General features: G+C 33.5%; 1 protein-coding gene across 1 annotated transcript in view; it reads right to left on the bottom strand.

The window, feature by feature from the left end:
- Positions 1–20,657, bottom strand: part of STXBP5 (syntaxin binding protein 5) — a 252,000-nt gene that overhangs the window by 186,917 nt on the left and 44,426 nt on the right. Inside the window, 4 exon segments of the mRNA XM_044675457.1 lie at positions 837–960; positions 6,705–6,788; positions 12,472–12,535; positions 14,629–14,763. Coding sequence (XP_044531392.1) covers positions 837–960; positions 6,705–6,788; positions 12,472–12,535; positions 14,629–14,763 — 407 coding nt within the window.

The raw sequence follows: 20,657 nt of genomic DNA, 5'->3' as shown, positions 1-20,657 counted from the left end.
ATACAGCTTTTTCTGCATTTTTAAATGGTTATAAATTCCTGGGAAGTAGCATAGCATAATCATTAGAAAGCCAGTTTTATATCCAGGAAGAGGTGAGTTCAAGTTTCAACTCTAGCACTTTCTACCCTTGACGTCGGACCTTAGGAAAGTCATTAAACATCTCCAAGCTCTTGACAAATCAGTACAAGTGCAAAAGGTGCTGAACTACAGTGGTAAAGTGATTTAGTTCAATTTAATAGTGAAATCATAGATCCAAGGCCTATGCCAAGAGGCATGGTCAGAAAACATTAATAATACCAGGTACATTCATATTCATGTAATCCAACTCATTTAACTTTGTGAATGAAATTGAGGTCTAGAGAGATAACTTACTTGCTCATTCATTATCATAAGGCTAATTTTTCAAACTGGAGAAAGAATATTCTGAAGAAAAAGCTTCTTAATAAAAAAAAAACTTTACCATCAACTTTCTGAAGCTTAAATTAAATCCTTGGCAGAAAAATTCTAGTTGATCTAAAACATATAATCATAATTTTAAAAAAATTTTAAACCCTAATATTTTTATATATATCCTTCTATATTAATTTTTTAATTTATTACAGGGCTAGGCAATGGGGGTTAAGGGACTTGCCCAGGGTCACAGAGCTAGGAAGTGTCTATGGCCAGATTCGAACCTAGGACCTCCTGTCTCTAGGCCTGGCTCTCAATCCACTGAGCCATCCAGCTGATTTTTTCTTTGAGTTGCTAAAACATAATAGCATATGTCCAAAACATTTCAGTTTACCTTAAAAAAAAGTGTCACAATGCAGTAAATATTAAATCTTAAGTAGTCTTACCATGTGGAGTAATTGTTTGTACAGGTTTGGTAGGAGATTTTACATTCCATATAGTCAAAGTGCCATCTGAATGACTACAAATGAATTGCTTGCCTTCATGGTGCCAGGCAACTGAGTGGATAGCCTATGAAAGGTAAAAAAGAATAAAAAGTTCATGTTATTTTTAATATGATTAAAAACTAAGAAATTCCTTTATTTATAAATAATTTATATTTTAGAGTTTTTAGAATATGCCCAAATCAGTATGTTTACTTTAAGAAGAAGCAAGATTACTCCTTAATACATTAACTTTAAGAAAAATAAGATTTCCAAGCCATTCCCCCATTGATAAATGGTCAAAGGATATGAACAATTTTCAGATGAAGAAATCGAAGCTATCAATAATGACATGAAAAAATTTTCTGAATCACTCTTGATTAGAGAAATACAAGTTAAAACAACACTGAGGTACCATTTCATACTTTTTAACAGACTGGCCAATGTGACAATAAAGGAAAGTGATAAATATTGGAGGAGATATGGAAAAAAATGAGACACTAATACATTGTTGGTGGAGTTGTGAACTGATCCAAAACAATTTAGGAGAGCAATCTGGAACTATTCTCAAAGGGCTATCAAACTGTGCATATCCTTTGATCCGGTAATACCACTACTGGGTCTATATCCCAAAGAGATCATAAAAAGGGGGAAAGGACCTATTTGTACAAAAATATTTACAGCAGCTCTTTTTGAAGTGGCAAAGAATTGATAGCTGAGAGGATGTCCATCAAGTGGGGAATAGCTGAGCAAATTGTGGTATGTTGATGTTGATGACAGAATACTATTGTGCTATAAGAAATAATAAGCAAGATGATATACAGAAAAAGATATGTAGGAACTGGATGCAGAGTAAAGTAAGCAGAACCAGGAGAACATTGCACACAATAACAGCAATATTGTCTGATGATCAACTCTGCTACTCTTAGCAATGAACTGATCTGGTACGATCCTGAAAGGATCAAAAAAAGAATTATTGGAGTTAGACAGTTGTGGACCAAAGCATACTATCTTTCACATCAGTGTATTTTCAGTTTTATTTTGGGATTTTTGTTTTGTATAGAGTGTGCTCTTACACTTCTGGCAGTCTTACAACAATGACCAATATGGAAGTGTGTTTTGCATGATAATAAAAATAAAAAAATTAAATTTCTAAAAAAATATATTGAGTATAATAATAATAAAAGCATTTGAGAAAAAAACACCTGGATTAATGGATCTTGAAAAATGACTAGTGTACAGATATACATTTAATCATATGGACATTATTATTCCTTATTACACTATGTAGAGTTGATCATCATTATACACAGATAACAGAAGTAGGCACTAGATTGATGTTGAGCTAGACTTAGAAGTATGGAGTAGAAAGAATGCTTCTCAAAGCACCACAGTATTTTCAATGATCCCATGCTGCTCACTACTGCAAAAGTCCACTTTAAAAATTCTAATATTCTCTTAATGAGGCTCTTTGGCTAGAAATCCAGAATGCTAGGACCTTAGAAGAATTCAAATTAAAAGTAACCTAAGGAACAATGGAAAATGAATGACGGGTAGAAATCTATAGTTTACAGAAAAGAGGGATTCTTGTGCTTTAAAAGAAAAAATACCAAGCATACAGGAATGTTAAAATATAATACCCATAATGAACTGCTTTTTAAAATTTAGTATATAAAAGTTTACCTTTATCATGCCAACTCAAATAAAATCTTAAAACAACCTAAGCAACGTAATACTTCCTAAAAATATCTTCTGTTTTTTTTAATCTACTTTGAAAGGGGAGGGAGAGAACACAAATCATGAAAAACACTTTATTTTGAAAATGGACCTTAGCAAAATGCCTAGCACATAGTCTTAGAATTGGGGTTAAATAATTTGCCTAGGAAACTAGGAAATATCCGAGGTCAGATTGGAATACAACTCCTGGCCTAGCATTCTATGCAATGAGCCACCTATCTGCCCCAGAAAGAGCTTAAAAATACAAAAAGAATAATTTATATTTTATCCTAGAGCCACTGGAATTTATTGAGAAAAACTGTAATATGAACAGTTTGTAATTATTAAAGGTCTGTAATTATTAAAGATCACTTTGGCAGTTGTATAGGGGATAGCTTGGAAAAGAGAAAGAAGCATTGAGAACTATTAGGAGACAACTATAATATTCCAGGAGGGAAATTATAAAGAGCGCTTAAGGTGGCAGCCCTGAGTGAAAGAGAAGAGGTTTACCGTAAGAGACTTTTGTGGAGTAAGAAATGACAAGACTTAGCAATGAGGGAAAGGAAAAAAGAAATGGGAGAATTGAAGATGCCTCAGAGGTTATAAACCAGAGAGCCAGGAGCAATAAAGGAACAGGGAAGTTTGAAAGAGGAGTAGCTTTGAGAAGGAAAGTAATAAATTGTTTTGGACATGTTGAATTTGATATGCCTCTGGGATATACAGATGGTAATTCAGGCCTGGAGTTCAGGTGAGAGGCTATGGCTAGATATATAGATTTAGAAGCCATATGCACAATAATATTTAAACCCAGAGGAGCAGATGAGAACTCTCTGAGAGGGTAAAGAGAGAAAAGGGCTTAGAACAGTCATATCAATAATGATGACATGATAATAATAATGGCTATTGTTTCTATAGTAGAGTTGTAAGGAAGAATATATTTAAGCTTTAAGCAGGACAATTATTTGCATTTCTGAAATCATTAACTTTTTTATAAATTAGAGATCAGTAAACTATAGCTTATAGGCTACATCTGTCTGACCAGTTATCAATGGTTCAATAATCAAATGTGGCAGATCTATCATCACATGTTCATCAAATCTAAATGATTTAAAATTTAAAAAATTTGAAACAGCTAAGTGTTCATACTATCTCTTAGGTTTATGTATATAGTCTATGAGCTAAGAATGGCTTTTATATTTTTAAATAGTTTTATTGTATTTTATTTTTGTATTATATTTTAAAAGGTAGAAACCATTCTTAGTTGACTGATCCATATAAAAACAGGCTATAATAGATTTGTCCTTTGGCCCTCAGGCTAGAGTTTATCAATTCCTGCTATATATAATCATTGCATAGAATAAAAATAAAATTATGTTGCTTTTTCTAACACCTGATGCTTAAACATCATGAGATTAGTATCTTAAAATGTTTACGGTCTTATGATATGTGATGATCTTATAATGTACAAGGAAGTACAGTACTTTGGATATATTTTTTAGAATCTAAATTTTTTAGAATCCAGTAGCCTTCACTTGACTATTGTTATCTTAAGGGAGGCCAAGTTAAAAAGACAGATCTCTAATGCAAATTGAACCATCATTCTTTACTTATTTTCTCCATAAATTTTTTCTAGCATGAGCAATATTTGTTTTCTTTCACAACATAAACATGGAAATATGTATATGATAATATATGCACAATCTATAACATATTGTCTGCCTTCTCAGAGAGGAGTATTAGAAGGGATAGAGAATATGGTCTGCAAATTATCAGAAAATGATTACTAAAAATTGTATTACATTAAGAAATGTATGTAATCTGGAAAAAGTAAAACATAAATAAAAAGAGATAGATCTCATATCTGTGTTCTTTATTATTCAAACAAAAGTAAATTAAATAATTAAAATATAAATTCTGTTATTATCTAAGAGCAAATTATTATTTTGTCTTGCTACTATCACTAATTTTTAAAAAGAAAAACCCAATTCAAATGGACTTAGATGATTTATTATGGAAGTAAATAATTTGATTTGGGTATAGACTCAGGTCATAGAAAAATTGAAATGTTAAATTAGGAAAAGTAACTTTAAAATGTATATGAAAAACATATATATGGAAAGGATTGTACAACCTTCACTTTTTAATATAAGGAATTTTTTAAAGTTCTAAATTAACAAGTAAAAAGACTATAGTAAAAAAAATCATAAATAAAGTAATATCACAGAACCATAAAGTATCTTCCTGGCCTTGCCTAAATTATCTGTTTATTAATTTTTAGATGAATTCTGGCAGTCTTTCTAATTCCTCACTATATGTAAGGCTAAATCTAATAGATGCTATCTTCATCCACTTAAAAGTTTAAACTATTCACACAGGTACCTCTCCAGTTCTCCATGATCTTTAAAAGATTACTCTTTGTGGTTCTGTAATCAAATCTAACACATCTATCATCACAAGAGGATGTATAGAACATATGATCTAGATTCATTAGGTGTTCTGTTGTGAGGAGGATTATTTAGTTATTAGTTAGGAGACCCAACAGGAAGGGATGGAGAATTCCAAATGGAGTGGGCCTGGCTTTCTGAGAGGGACTCCATGGTGGTTGGGACAAGGTGTAACTGACCCTGGGAGACCTCAGAGCTAGTGGAGTTGTACCCTGATTCCCTGGGATCTTGGAGAGTGGTGAAGGCTGAAAAGGCAGAAGACTTCAATCCTGCAAGTAAACTCTGTGTAGGGAAGCAGCCTGTGATCTGGTGGACAGCTTGCAGACATCTCTCCCTACCTGGTTACTTTGGATGATCAGCTATGGAAGAGTTGGTTCCTGGCATCCTGAAAACATCTCTGGAACAGTCATGAGACCCCAAATCAAGCCCTCTTCCTTAGCCCTTTTGACTCCAATCCTGGGTTGTTAGTCATAGTTTTACCTAACCCCCTTTCCAAATCCCCTCATATTATAATTAAACTGATTCCCTGTGTGTTTTAAAGTCCTCATTGTGTGTATGTAATAATCTGAAATTATTCCAGGCTGGGTGGGGCAGAGTGATAGTTGGTCAGGCTTAACTGCCATTTCAGTCAATGGTCATTCTCTTATAGTTAAACCTGGTTCCCTGGCTTGTAAAGTCTTGCCCGTTGTCCCTTCCTGTCTCCTATCCACCCCACAGTGCCCACATTTTATATTTAAGTTAACACCCCTGGTTTTCCCCACTATAGTTCTTACTCTTTCTTAAATTAGAAAGTAAATTTTTATTAAACCTTTCCATGCAGAATACCCAGATTATTCCAACAATTTATAATGAAGAAACCATTTTCTCATGAATATTTAATTATTTTCTTTAAAAAACAACTATTAGCCAGATCTATTCATAACATTTACATCTAGCAGCAGGGCTGGAGGAGGAAGAAGGGAAAAGTAGGAAAAATATTTGGGGTGAAATTATCAAGGGAGAGGTTAATAAGGGCCTATGCTAGGACAGTCACAGAAAGAACAAAGGGGAAGAAAAAGATGTGAAAGAAGAGACATTTTTGTGAAAAGGAAGAGCAAGGAAAGGAAATAAAGGAATGAAAGGGGAATCAAAAAAGCATTCTTTTGTCTCTGAAATTTAAGGAAGAGAAAGTATCTAAAAATACAAAAAAAGATCAATGAGCATAAAGGCTTCAAAGAGATCATCAGATTTAATCGTTAAGTATTGTTGACTTAAGAAAACAAAGGTTGGAATTAAACTCAAACTGCAAGGGGTAAGGTGAGAGTAGGTGCAGAGTATTCTTTTTTCTTAGCATGTTTTAATATATTTTGAAAAAAGTTATATCTTCCATTTTTATGTAACCTTATCAGACCCCTCAATTCTCAACCAGGAGCAATCCTCTCTTATAATAAAAGATAAAAGGGAAAGGAGGAAAAAACAATTGTGCAAAAATGCAATACATAACTAAATCTGAAAGTACATTAAATGTTCCACAACCATAGTCACCTTAGCTCTTCAAATCAGGGAAGTAAATGATGTTTGATTTTTAAACAGAAATTGGTGTAAATACTAGGAGAATCTTATTCAGTACTTTTTAAAAGAAGAAAAATAAAACAATAGCAAAATATTCTGATTTTTAATTAATGAGACTCACCTCATCATGTGTGTACCTATAATCTGCTTTCTTTGATTTGAGGTCCCATAATGCTACTGTTCCAGATTCGAAGCCAATCAAAAGCTATAATAAAAAAAAATTATTATCCAAAGGAACACTGTCATTTATATGTATTATTTAATATCAGAAAATAAAAATTTTAGTAGGAGCAAATATCTTAATTTTATGCTCTTATTTGCTCTGAAGTAATAACTTCTAAAATCATTTAATTATTCCATCTCTGTTTATCATGCACATAGAACTAATGTGGATATTTTATTACATAAATATTAAGGGTTTCAGGATTAGAAGTTTTCAACAAACATTAACAATACAGTTAATTTTTTAAAGAACTAGTCTAACATCACAAAAATGACTAAGTTGAACCGAAGAAGCACATTTTCAGTTCTCTAGAAAAGTATTTTGACATTAATTACTGTTATTTATTGTTAATCGCTATCACCCTAAATGAGTGCAATGTCTTTTTTTCCCCTCTAAAGCTGAGCAGTCTTTTAAAAGACTTACCATGTTTAATATAAATTTAATGGAAGATATATAATAGTTCAGACAGATTATATTACTTATCCAAGGTACTACTAGAAAACACAAGAGAAAACTCTGGTTCAAAAAGAGTAGAACCTGAGAAAGAAAATAGTGCTTTAGCTTTTTAACTATACTACAATGCAATACAAAATACTCTGGATAAAACTAAAAGTAAATTCAAATTATGTTTATTTCTTTTTTTTTTTCAGTAATGCTTTTAGAATTGAAAGGCTATGGGTATCTACAGAATCTTGGAATGAGGACAAAATTCAGTATGCAGCAATTATGAGGAATTTGCAATGGCTCTCCACTAGAAAGTCAAGATTGGGGTGAGAGTGGGACTTAATATATGATAATCAAAATTTTTCACCTGAACAATCTAAAATTCCATAAATTTCCTGGTAAAATCTGATTTCTATTGTATTCCCTTTCTTCAACTCCTCCAAATACCCTGGTCATCTGATATCTACTGAGTTAACATTTCATTACAATGAGAAGGCAGGCCTCTATTATTTAATATCAGGTCTAAAGATTAGAACCGTTGGTAAATATTTTCTTTTTTCTTAAAAGCGCATCAGTAATTCATAAAAATCATAAACAAGATGCTTTGAAAACTATGTCGGAGTACTAAGTTTTACACTGCATTGGTATTTAATATGTTTCTATAGGAGACCTTTACATTTCTGCATTCTCTAACGAAGGGTTCAAATATTTTTCATGCCAATCTGCATTTTTCCCTCCATGGATTATTTTTGGTCATTTTCTAAAACTGGCTATCCAAAGCCACTTCAAAAACTGAGGAAAGGGAGGTTGGGTGATGAGTTTCTGGATACAACTAAATATGCAAGTAAAAAATAAATACTCAAAGAAGTAAGTAAGTATCAAATTACAATAACTGTGAAAAATATTGCATTGTATTTGAATAAAATACCAAATAATAGATTTGATGTTTTTACTCAAAGAACTTAAAATTGTGTTTTGAATTCTTTTGATGTGGATTCATTTGGACATTCAAGCTTTCAATACTTTTGGTTATTATTGACTTAAAATCTTCCTTTTACTTTGGAGACAGAACAATATGAAACTGACATTCTAAGATTTATTGGTAGCTATGAGGAAAACTATATTCCTGATAGTGCAGATATAAAAAAAAATTAGTTAGCAGCAAGTTATAGAAACAACCTTCAGAAGATGTTGTAAAGATACATATTTAGGGGCAGCTGGGTAGCTCAGTGGAGTGAGAGTCAGGCCTAGAGACAGGAGGTCCTAGGTTCAAACCCGGCCTCAGCCACTTCCCAGCTGTGTGACCCTGGGCAAGTCACTTGACCCCCATTGCCCACCCTTACCACTCTTCCACCTATGAGACAATACACTGAAGTACAAGGGTTAAAAAAAAAAAAAGATACATATTTAACCCATGTTTTGTTTAAGTGGATGGTTCATAAATGCTGTGAAGAAACTGGGATCTTTCCCTTTTCCTTTAAAATAAAGCAGGATTTCAGGTTGAACCTAAATTCTAAGAACAATTTTAAAGTTAAACCTCCTTAACAGTGCACTAAGACTCATTAGGACCATCCTGCATTATTGGCCTCAAACCATAGCTCTGGGTAATTCAATTGTTGAGTTTGGCACAATTCCATTTTATGAGCAATTTAGGAATGAAGGTGAGATAGGAGTAGCAGAGGCTATCTCAAGTAAGATAAAGTGAAATTTATCCTGGTAACATTTAGTGCTAAAGGAATAAGTAAAAGAAAATGAACATTCCTATACAGCTCAAAACCCCAAATTGTCTGATAGTCTCTAAATTGAGGAAAAATAAATATCTAAAGAAAATTAAAGTTAACTAAAAGGCACATTTAATCATATTTAGCATTTTAGTCAACCTTTGCTCTTACAAAAGTCATTAAATGAACCATTAGAAAAAAGTTGTCAAAATTTAATTTCTACCGTATTAAATTTATTTTATTGTACACTTATTCCTACTTATATAAATGATGTTCCTAAGGCAAGTCTCCTGTGCTATACTACTCTTGTCAAACAGCAAGCCAAAGAGGTACATTGTCATAGAGAAACTAAAAAGCTATTATTTCTTCCACAATTTTAATCTATTTTTAGTAACAAAAAGTCAAACATCTGTACAAATAATTCTTGTCTGATATAGTTAAAATGGGATCCTGCTCTAAAAATATGTTATTATAAAATGGGATCCTGCTCTAAAAATATATATTATAAAAATATATGATTCATCTGGTTAGAGACTTAAACTGTATGATCTCTCAAGTCCCAAGGATAGAATCTGTGGAGAGGGAGGCATTCCACAGAGAAGTAATGAAATAAGCCCAACTATAGGAAAGATCAAATTTAGGGAGTAGCAAGAAGAGCAAATAGTAACCACAAGTCCTACTCATTCACAAGTTGTGCTAAAGGAGAACAAACTTCATTAGCTTCTGTCATGATGCTTCTACTTTCAGAACCAAGCCTAAATAAATACAGAGAGGTTCATCAAAAACAGACTATTTGGTGTTCAATTCTTTGATCAGAACAAGCTAGAAAACAAAGAAAAAAATACAAAATCTACTTCAGTCCTATATGACTCCCTTCTGCTTCCAAACTTATTGGGACAAAGTGGCAGAAAAGAGGTATGAAGAAAGACATCTGGTTTTCAATCTATCTATGAAATTTAATTTAGTTTTTAGTATTCTAAACATGAGATCCTTCTCCTTTGACTGAGTACACATAATACTGGAGGAAATAAATTTTATCAATCTTGACTAAATAAAGGAAAGTAGCACCTAAAATGAAATGGCTCACAGTTACTCCCTGAGGAACAAGAATTGGCAGGGCTGGTTTTACTGAGTATCCAAAAGCAACAAAAACATTACTTAATGAAATATTTTATCATTTTGTTCTGTGGCAGTCAAGATAAGAATCTGCAAAAAGACCACCATGAAGATAATTATCGATTATGTACTAACATCTGGACAAAAGATGAGAAGAGAAATTCTGAGAACTTGGAAAGACCCTCCAAATTAAATCAACATATATACTTTTACTCTGTGAAATCTGTATAAGGTGTTAAATAAATGTTTGCTGGATTTACATTTCAGCTCACTCAGAAAAACACTTAGTAAGCACTCGTTGTGTACCAAGGCACTGTGCTAACAGCTAAGAATACAAAAAAAGGCAAAAACCCCAACCCTTGGACTCAAGAAACTCACAGGAGGTAGAGAATACATATACTACTAGGTACATATAAGATTCTAAAACAGATGAGAGAGAAAAGCACTAGAGAGGGTTTGAGGGGGAAAGAATTTAAAAAGTCTTATGCAGAAGATGAGATTTGAACTAGTCTTAGAAGAAGCCAAGGAAAATAAGAGGCAGAACTGAGAGGGTGGAGCATTCAAGAAATGGCACCAGCAAATGGAAAGGCAAACTAGAGATGGGGTATAAAACTAGAGATGGGGTATAATGAATGAGGAATACCAAAGAGGCCAATGAAGCTCTATTCTAAGATTTGTGTGGAGGGGAATAAAGTGTTAAAACCCTGGAAAGTGATTAAGGAAATGGATTTTAAATGAGGAAAGTGGCATTTTTAAATACTAATGTAGTTCCTATAGGATCCTAGAAGTAAGAGGGAGTCACTGGAATTTCACCTAGGAAGCAGCTAGATGGAATCCTGGATAGTTCACTGGGTCTAGAGTCACAAGGCCTGAGCTCACATATGAATTCAGACACTTACTAGCTATGTGATCCTGGGCAACCTCCCTTAATCCCCACCTGCCTCAGCTTCCTCAACTATAAATGGAGATAATAATAGCATCTACTTCCCCCAAAGTATTGTGAGGATAAAATGAATAATATTTGTAAAGTACTTAGTACCCTGGCCAGCACATAATAGATACTTAATAAATGCTTGCTTTCTGCCTTTTTTCCTTCATTTAGCAAGGCAGTAACATGGTCAGACCTACATTTGGCAAAATCACCTTAATAGATACAAGACCAAGAGACCAATTTAAAATTTGTTTTTGTAATAGTCCAGGCAAGATGAGAGGAGGGACTAAACTAGAGTGATAGATGTTTGGGTGGATAGATCCATACAGAGGGATGCTATGAAGGTAAAAACAAAGTTTGACTACTTATTAGAAAGGCAGATTGAGTGACAGTGAGGAGTTAAGGATGATAAAAGGTTTGCAAGTATGGATAACTTAAGTAGGGAGAGTTGGGGGAGTGGGGCAAGATAAAAAATTCTGCCTTGGACACATCACATGTTGAATTTGAGAAGTCTATAGGACATCCACCTCAATATATACAAAAGCCAGGTCCAACAGTTACCATAAAGATTACTTCAGGAGAGTCCATATTAAGGAGGTTTATTGTATTTGGAATTTTGTAAACCATGGGTTAGATTCCTTATACCCATGATGGCAAACCCATGGCACAAGTGCCAAAAAAGGGCACCCAGAGCTCTCTCTGGGGGCACGCCTGCAGTCGCCCACCAGAGTTCATTACTAGAAAGGCAGAGTGACTGGGGCAGAGCTGTTCCCCTACCCCTCCTCTACCTAGCAGTCAAAGGTGGCACCTCCTCCCTTCCCTGTCTGGGGTAAGGCACTGCCAGGGGGGTAGAGGTAGAGGAGGTGAGGAAACTCACATGCTACATGAGGGTATGAAGCCAAATGCAACCTGGGTGAAGTCTGTGGTGAAGGGGATTGCTATGGGGGAGTTAGAAAGGAGCTAGGTTTGAGGGGAGCATAGCTCACAGTGTGGCACATAGCAGGAGGGGAGAGGAGCAGAGTGCTCAGGCCACTTTCCTCCCTTCTCCATGCCTGCCTCTTATCACCCACCCCTCTGCCCAGCAGCTGAATGGGAGTGCTTCTTCCCTTCCCTGTCTGGGCTAAAAAGGAGGAGTTGGTGGGGGGAGAGGGGGCAGGCAAAGTGTGAGGAGGGGTGGAGCACTGCATGCAATCTGTGGGGGAGGCAGCACCGCACTCGGTCTGGAGGATGGGGTAAGGGTGAGGTCTGGCACTCTGTCTAAAAGGTTTGCCATCTCTGGCCTATTAATGAAAATTAGCTCATCTTTTCTCTTGTTTTCCTGACAAACAACAAAATGTGTAATATGATATACAATATCAAAAGCTAAGTATTTTTAATATGTCTTTATCCCTAAAATCATTTTATGTAGAATCATATTCAAAAATGTTTTAATAATAAAATTAAAGTAGCCTACCTTTCCTTCATCCATTGGATTATCACTTATATGGACGACAGGTCCTGGGTGAGATTTAGATGACCTAAAGAAGAAAAAGGTTATAATAAAATTTTTCTCAATTAAATTTCTGAAAATTTAAAACTTATTTATATAAAGCAAAGTAATTAGGATATGAACAAATATTTTTAAAAGATAAAAATTATGTTGTCAACTGATTCTACCCAAAAAAAGGTATATAAATGAACTGAGATGAACCATCATGAAAATATAAATAGTGATAAAGTCATATTAAAATCCTTCCAATTTAACAACTATTAAAAGAAAAAAAATTCAATTTAGCCATGGCTGCAATCTCATTTAAATCTACATAAAAAAACTAAACTAAGATCATCTTTGGTAGAGCTAAGAGCTATCACAAAGAAGTATGTTATATACTCCTCTCCTTTCTCCTGTCACTCTATTATTTGGAGGGAAAAGTTCATTTAATTTCATAGCCCAGGTCACAAATAGCTCAATCCAAAGATAAAGTGATGGCTTATGTTAATGTAAGTAAATCAACGAAAGCAATATCACCCACTCATACTCAGAAAAAAAGGGCCCCTATGGATAAAAATACTGGTGGAGTTGATACTTATTGAGTGGGAGGAAGCAAGTCCCTATTCTTAAATTCTTATAAAGTTGAGAGACCACACCCACGGCAAGACAGCCATCTGTGATATTATATGGACACCTGGTACCAGTCCCACCCACTTGAAGTTGTGTTCTACTGAAAGTAGTGAAAGATAATGAAAAACTACACTAATATAAGTCTAATGCATGATAATTGTATCCCTACCATAAAAGGGAAAAAGGCTTGAAATTTCATGTCTATTATACCTACACCCACACAATATTTAAGAAGCACATCACTGAATTACTCACGTCAAAGATACAAATATAACAAAAAATACAATAGTCCAATAATACTTAGGAAATTAAATACTCAAACAATTTTAAACTTAAAATGAACTTCAAAAATTCAGTATTTGCAAATAATAGAAAAGTATTATAAAAAGGAACAATAAAAAATTATTATAATCTCATTATAAAGTCAGTTTTGTCTTGAAGATCCATTGGCGTTTATACCCTCATCTAATTATATTTTTTAAAAAATAACATAATTTCATTGATAGAAGTGACAAAACTTCATCTACCAATGCAGAACAACAAGCATTCTACAATTTATGATTTCTGAGAGTTTCATGGAACTCTGAAAGGTTAAGTGATTTGCCCTGGATCCAAATTAAATCTAAAATTTAAGTCAAGGCAGTCTACACAATTGTTACTTACATTTTACCATATATTTTTTTAAAACATGAAGTAGTAGTTTAGACAACATTAAACATATAGGGATTTATCATCATCATAATGATAATAACAAACATTTATAAAGTGCTTAAACAGTGCTAAATGTTTTACAAGTATTATCTTATTTCAACATCATGACCATCCAGGAGGAAAATGCTATTATTATCCCCTTTTTACAGATGAGGAAATTGACACAAACAGAGGCTAAATGACTTGCTCAGGGTCCCATAACTGTCTGAAGGCATTACCTGAACTCAGGTGTTTCTGACTTCAGGCTTAGCACACAACTTAGCACTGAGCCACCTAGGTAATGATGTACATATTTTAAAAAATAACTTTACACATTCAGAGGAAGAACTACAGGAGTGGAAACAGAAGAAAAACAACTGCTTGAACACATGGGTTGAGGGGGACATGATTGGGGATGTAGACTCGAAACTACCACACCAATGCAACTATCAACAATTTGGAAATAGGTCTTGATCAATGACACATGTTAAAACCAGTGGAAATACACATCTGCCATGGGGGGAGGGGAAATTTGGGGGGATGAAGGGGAAAGTAAGAGCATGAATTATGTAACCATGCTAACTTTTCAAAAAATAAATATTAATAAATATTTTTTAAAAAATAACTTTAAAGGACTCAAATAAATATAAGCCAACATTTTGTTTCTAGTGGCCACTATTAGGAGGAAATCACAAATCTAATATTAGAAGCATCTAACAGGAATCCAGTTCCATTTAACAAGCATTTATTAAGCAACTAATACATGGCACCTTCATACGTGGTAATAAAAATTTTAATAGACTATTTGATCAAACTTACAGCTCAATGGCTTTATTCCACATAATGACGTAGCCTGAGAGTGTGAAGGATTCAACATTGACAATATGTATGTTACCTCTTTCTGTGCCCACATAGAGCCACTTGCTCTGGAAAGGCAGATGGCAAAATGTTATCCTGCAAGAAAAGATATGTAAAGAAGGAATTAGAACAATCTTCTATAATCCCTAAAGAAGCACAGTACAAGTTAAAGTAACAAAAAATACAAACAGTCCAATAATGCTTAGGAAATAAAATATTCGTAAACAATTTTACACTTTAAAATGAATTTTTTAAAAATCAGACAAAGACAAGTACCAGATAAAAATGCCCTATTTCATAGGGGCTCAGACTTCAGAGTATGAGTTCTAATGTGCTCTATTCTAACACTCCTCTTTTTTAATGACAATGCGAAGTAACTTGCTCAAAAGTCACAGAGAAGTAAGCAGCAGAGGCAAAAATCATATCCATGTTTTCTGACTCCAAATCTAGTGTTTTTGTGTTATACTATATAAAACTGCCCACTCAAAGTATAAGAATGTAAGTAACCTTCATTATTGTAATCTAACAAATGTGGTGATAAAACTCTAAAAGTCAAGATAATCTGAGGGAGTGACCTACAATCTAAAATAATTAAGCAAAATAAAGATTAATCAAAAATATATTCAAATTGTTTAAAAACAAATATTCTACAGCAAAATATGAATAACTTCCTATTTATTTTAGTGATTACATTCATTTTACATTTTTTCCAACTAAAATATCATTGAACTGATTATATAGCATGTTTCTCTATTTCATAAAAGATTGCTTTTACTTTGTATTATAAATACTCCCTTCAGGTCTTCATAAGATCTTATTTGCAAACCACTGAAAAACTTTGAAGAACATAACTTTACATTTTAAACATTCAATTCAGATGATAAAGACATTATTGGGCAATTTATGTAAAATTTCCTTATTTTAAAATAATCTCTCACAATATAAGCAAGAATTTAGGACTTAAAATTCTAAATGAGTTTTTGGAAGACAAGTATCAAGGTTGTACAGTGCAAAGTAAAGTGCAATAGTAACTAAAGAAAACCATAAAGGACATAAAATTCATAGGACCAATTATCAATGTTGTGAAGTCTTCCTTATGAGGGAATTAAGTTTGTCTAGCTATACTTCTAATTCTTTATTCTTATTCTGAGGCCCTGAAAAAGTGAAATGGAAATATAAGGTTAAGCTTGCTATCTAAAGATCCCTGATAGAACAAAAACACTTGTCATCTACTACATTTGTCAGTCAAGCACACATTTGCGTGCCCATATAGTTAAATAAAGCTAGGTTATCTAAGATGTTAATAAAAGAATAAAGGATCATAAAATTACACAGATTTAGAACAGAAAATAACTTCTGAAGTTATCTAATCCACCTTCTCATTTTACAAATGAAAAAACTGAGGCCTAAAGAGATAGTGATTTGCTCAAGCTAATTCCTGTCATTTATAAATTTAACATTTCAATAGGATAGACAAGAAAAGCATGCCATCAACATTATTGATAAATTATATTCATCTTTTAAATGATTTTGCTCTCCAAAATAAATAATGGGGATAGGTAGAAAGCACAATGGATAGAGAGCCAGGCCTGGAGTTGGAAGGACTTGGATTTAATTTTGGCCTCAGACACTTCCTAGCTGTGTGACTCTGGGCAAGTCACAATGCCAGCTGCCTCACCCTTACCACTCTAGACAGTTGGTTTTTAAATGGCTGAGAATTTTGAGGTCATGCTACTAAGACTTTTTGTAGTCTCCCTTTCCTAAAAGTTCAAAATTAAATGGAATACAAATAAATAAAGCTTCCTTTATCTCCTTCCAGTATTTATTATTTATTTTTGTTATTTTTAAAAAAGCTATTACCTTCTGTCTTAGAATTAATACCAATAGCTCCCATTTGTCTAGAGAGATATACCCATTGTCATGACATATATCCAATCTGCTGCAAAGTCTATTGTTTCTAACTTCAAAACATCTTTTGTATACAACTCTTTCTGATTTCTGAGTATTATTAAGAGTTTACTGCCAGGCTACACACAGAGGTGCCTTACTAGAAGTAATTAAATGTGTTTGAAGTTGTAAAGAAAAGTGGTTAAACCTTTTGAAGTGATGTAACCCGTATCTTAAAAAAAAACTACTTCAAGAGAATATACAGTAAAATCTTAATTCATTTTTAATGACTACTATTCATAGTACCAAACGTGTTAAGGCTAATTTTTAAAAGACTCCACTAAAAATTAGTATTTATTTGACCTAATTCCAAAAATTAACAAACTTAAAACACTAAATTCCTTTCATTTAGAACTCATTGTATAAAACATTAATTAAAAAATAAATAAATAAATACACACACACACACACACACACACACATACATATGTATATCTGGTTGCCTATACATCCCTTGCAACCCTCATCCTTACCATATTGGACTTTTTTAGGGAATAAACAAGTGAAAGAGGGGAAAGAAGATACATTTTTATATACAGAAACAACAGTCACCATGTAAGTGAATGGGGAGAAATTATACTTGTAGAAGGAAAGAAACAACAAAAAATCTCAAAAATATATATCTTTCCTACATATTATGCCTTTATCAATTCTATTAAGGATTAAGGGAGAAGTTGAGAGGGATGTTAATATTGAACATATTTTCAAAAAAACAAAAACTAGGGACATATTCATTCCTTGCAGACACTTTCTTTTTATTTTTCTATTATATGTCTACCATCTAACACAACATTTGGCAAGCATCAAATATTTAATACATATTTCTTAAATAAATGAATAAAGTGAAAAGGAAGTAGGAGAGGGGAAAACTGTCTATGTATGTCCAACAAACTAGATAAAAAAGAACAACTATAACATAGGAAAAATCCCAAACATGACTTACATCATGAAATATTCATGACCTTCTATCCCAAAGATATCCAAAAAGAATTGAAATATTCACAGCAGTATTTTTTTGCAGTAACAACTAGAGACAAAAACATGCCTACATATAGATGAATGACTAAGCAAATTGTCGTACATTAATAAAATAGTATAACACATTATAAGGAATTGGAAGAATCATAAAAGAATGGGAAACATGAATTAATACAGAGTAAAGAAAACCATAATATCAATATGTACAGCTTCTAACAATGTAAATACAAAGAAAAAAATGAAAAATTGCTGTCATTTTAATGACAAGCTTAGCCCCAGAGAAAAGATTTTTTTAAAAAAATGTATTTCTGCCTTCTTTATGAAAAAGATCATAGGCGTGGAACTATACATAGTCACTTATACAAATATGCGTATGTATATACATATGCATCTATATTAACAGACAATCATACTCAATCTCTAGCCCAAACACTATTCTGTTGTTTCTCAGCCATCTTTTTATCATGTGGCAGTGCCACCATATCAATCCTCTGAACCAGCATTCCACCCTACTCCTTTGAAACACTGGGCTTCTGACTGGTGAACCTTCACATTTTTAGCTTGATCTAGATATCCTCCATGAATTCATAAGATCAATGGCAGAGAAGCAAGTAACTGAGGGACTAAACCACCTGGATGTATATGAAATATAAATATGGAGAAATTGGCAGAATGTAAAGAAAAGACATATTGACTATCAAGATGATACAGAAAAAGTATCCTCTGGGAGCACACAGAGAGTTAAAAAGAAAAAAAAAATGAGTTCCTTTATGAACCACCAAAAGGATTCTCTATCCCCAACAATAATAAAACCAACATTATCATTCCCAGAAAGAGTATACTATTTCTTAGAATTAAACTATGACTCAACACGCCATTCTAGTAACTTTCCTGATCCCAAAGACTGCTTTCTAGCCACAATTCCCCTTTATGTGTTGTTGCCCCCAAATAAAAATGCAAACTTCTTGAAGGTAGATATGGTCTCACTTTTTCTCTTTGTATTCTCATCTCTTAGAGTACATTTCTCCCCACCCCCTCATTTGAATCTGTGATTTCATTGGTATAAGCTACCAAGGTAGCTTAGTACTTGATCTGCAAGGCAAGTCTTTTATTTATTTATTTATTTGTTTGTTTGTTTGTTTGTTTGGTTGGTTGGTTATTTATTTATTTATTTATTTTGGAATATTTTGCCATGGCTACATGATTCATGATCCCCGACCCTTTTCCCTCCCCACTCTAGAGCTGGCCAGCAGTTCTACTTGGTTATACATGTATCATTGTTCAAAACCTATTTCTATGTTATTCATATTTGCCCTAGAGTGATCTTTTAACATCAAAACCCCAATCATTTCCCCTTCGAACCACATGATTGATCATGTTTTTCTTCTGCATTTCTCTTCCCACAATTCTTTCTCTGGATGTGAATGGCGTTCTTTCTCATTAGTTCCTCTGGATTGTCCTGGGTCATTGCATTGCTCCTGGTAGAAAAGTCTATCACATTCGATTGTACCACAGTGTATCAGTCTCTATGTACAATGTTTTCCTGGATCTGCTCCTTTCACTCTGCATCAATTCCTTGAGGTCATTCCAGTTCACATGGAATTCCTCCAGTTCATTATGCCTTTCAGCACAATAATATTCCATCACCATCAGATACACAATTTGGCCATTCCCCAATCAATGAATACCTCCTCATTTTCCATTTTTTTTTGCCACCACAAAGAGCAGCTATAAATATTTTTGTACAAGTCTTTTCCCTTATTATCTCTTTGGGCAACCAGCAATGGTATGGCTAGATCAAAGGGTAGACATTTTTTTAAAGCCTAAAAATACACACACACACACACACACACACACACACACACACACACACACACACACACATATATATATATACACACACAAAATATATTTTTAAAGTAAAATATTCATTAGTTAATTAAGAGATAATTGGGAGACAGAGTTAATTAACAAAATTTATTGATAGATGGATGAGAGAGTTGAATGAGTTAGATTTCTTTAAGCCAGAACTGAATCTCAAAGAGGACTCATGGGAATTGAATTTTCTCAAGGAGCTTTGGGAAAGACAGTTGGACTCTTTGGGTGGTCCTGAATAAGGAAGGTTGTCCAAAGAGCCTGCTCTGTGAGTTGGGAGAATTTCTGGTGAATTTATCTCTTGAAAACCTATCTTAGCAGACAAGAGGAGAGTATTGGGTGCAGTACCTGTGCTGGCTCCAGTAGGTGGCAAGAAAGAGTGAGCTGTCTGAGTGGAGAAAGTTTTGTTAGAATTCTAACAAGCTATTTTTCCAATCTGAGTAGCAGGAAAAGAAATCCGACTTATTCTTCTCTGTTTAATAAGTTTATATTTAGTGTAGGATAGAAAGACAATTAGAATTTGGGGGTTAGACAGACAGTAAGTGTAGATAAGTCAGCATTGGCTTTGGTCAAGGGAGAAGAAAGTCCCTTGCAGGACAGATTTTGGGGGTTGGTTTAGTTTAACATAATTTAAGAGTTAGGGAATTACAAATCCTAAACTTCTGATTTTAATATCTCCAATTTCCTTTTCCTATAACTGTTCTTATATAATACTGATAATAAAATAAGTATAATAAACAAGTTTTTATAGAAGATTAATCTCCAGTCAAGTCTTTTCAACTACTCATCCACCAAACTCTCAACCATCGACTCCCAAAAACTAAATCTGTTTATAGCCTAGTAGAGGCTATTTTATCTTCAATCTATAACTGATCTAATCCCAAAAATAACAAATGGTTGGACCAATTCACAACTCTACCAGCAGTGTATTAGTGGCCAAATTTTGCCACTTCCCTTCCAACATTTATCATTTTCCTTTGCTGTCATATTGGCCAGTCTGCTAAGTGTAAGGTGGTACCTCAGAGTTGTTTTAATTGCAAGGCAAATCTTTTTTTAAATTTTAAATATATTTTTATTTTGTTAAAATGTTAACACTTTTATTAATATTTAGTTAATACTTCCCAATTACATTTTTATTTTTAACATTAATTTTTAAAAATTGAGTTCCAAATTCTCTCCTAGCTCCACTT

This window comes from Gracilinanus agilis, chromosome 4 (genome assembly GCF_016433145.1).
Source record: "Gracilinanus agilis isolate LMUSP501 chromosome 4, AgileGrace, whole genome shotgun sequence".
In the NCBI taxonomy this organism is placed as follows: Eukaryota; Metazoa; Chordata; class Mammalia; order Didelphimorphia; family Didelphidae; genus Gracilinanus; species Gracilinanus agilis.
The sequence above is the reverse complement of the archived record's forward strand: the minus strand, read 5'-3'. Positions and strand labels throughout refer to the sequence as shown.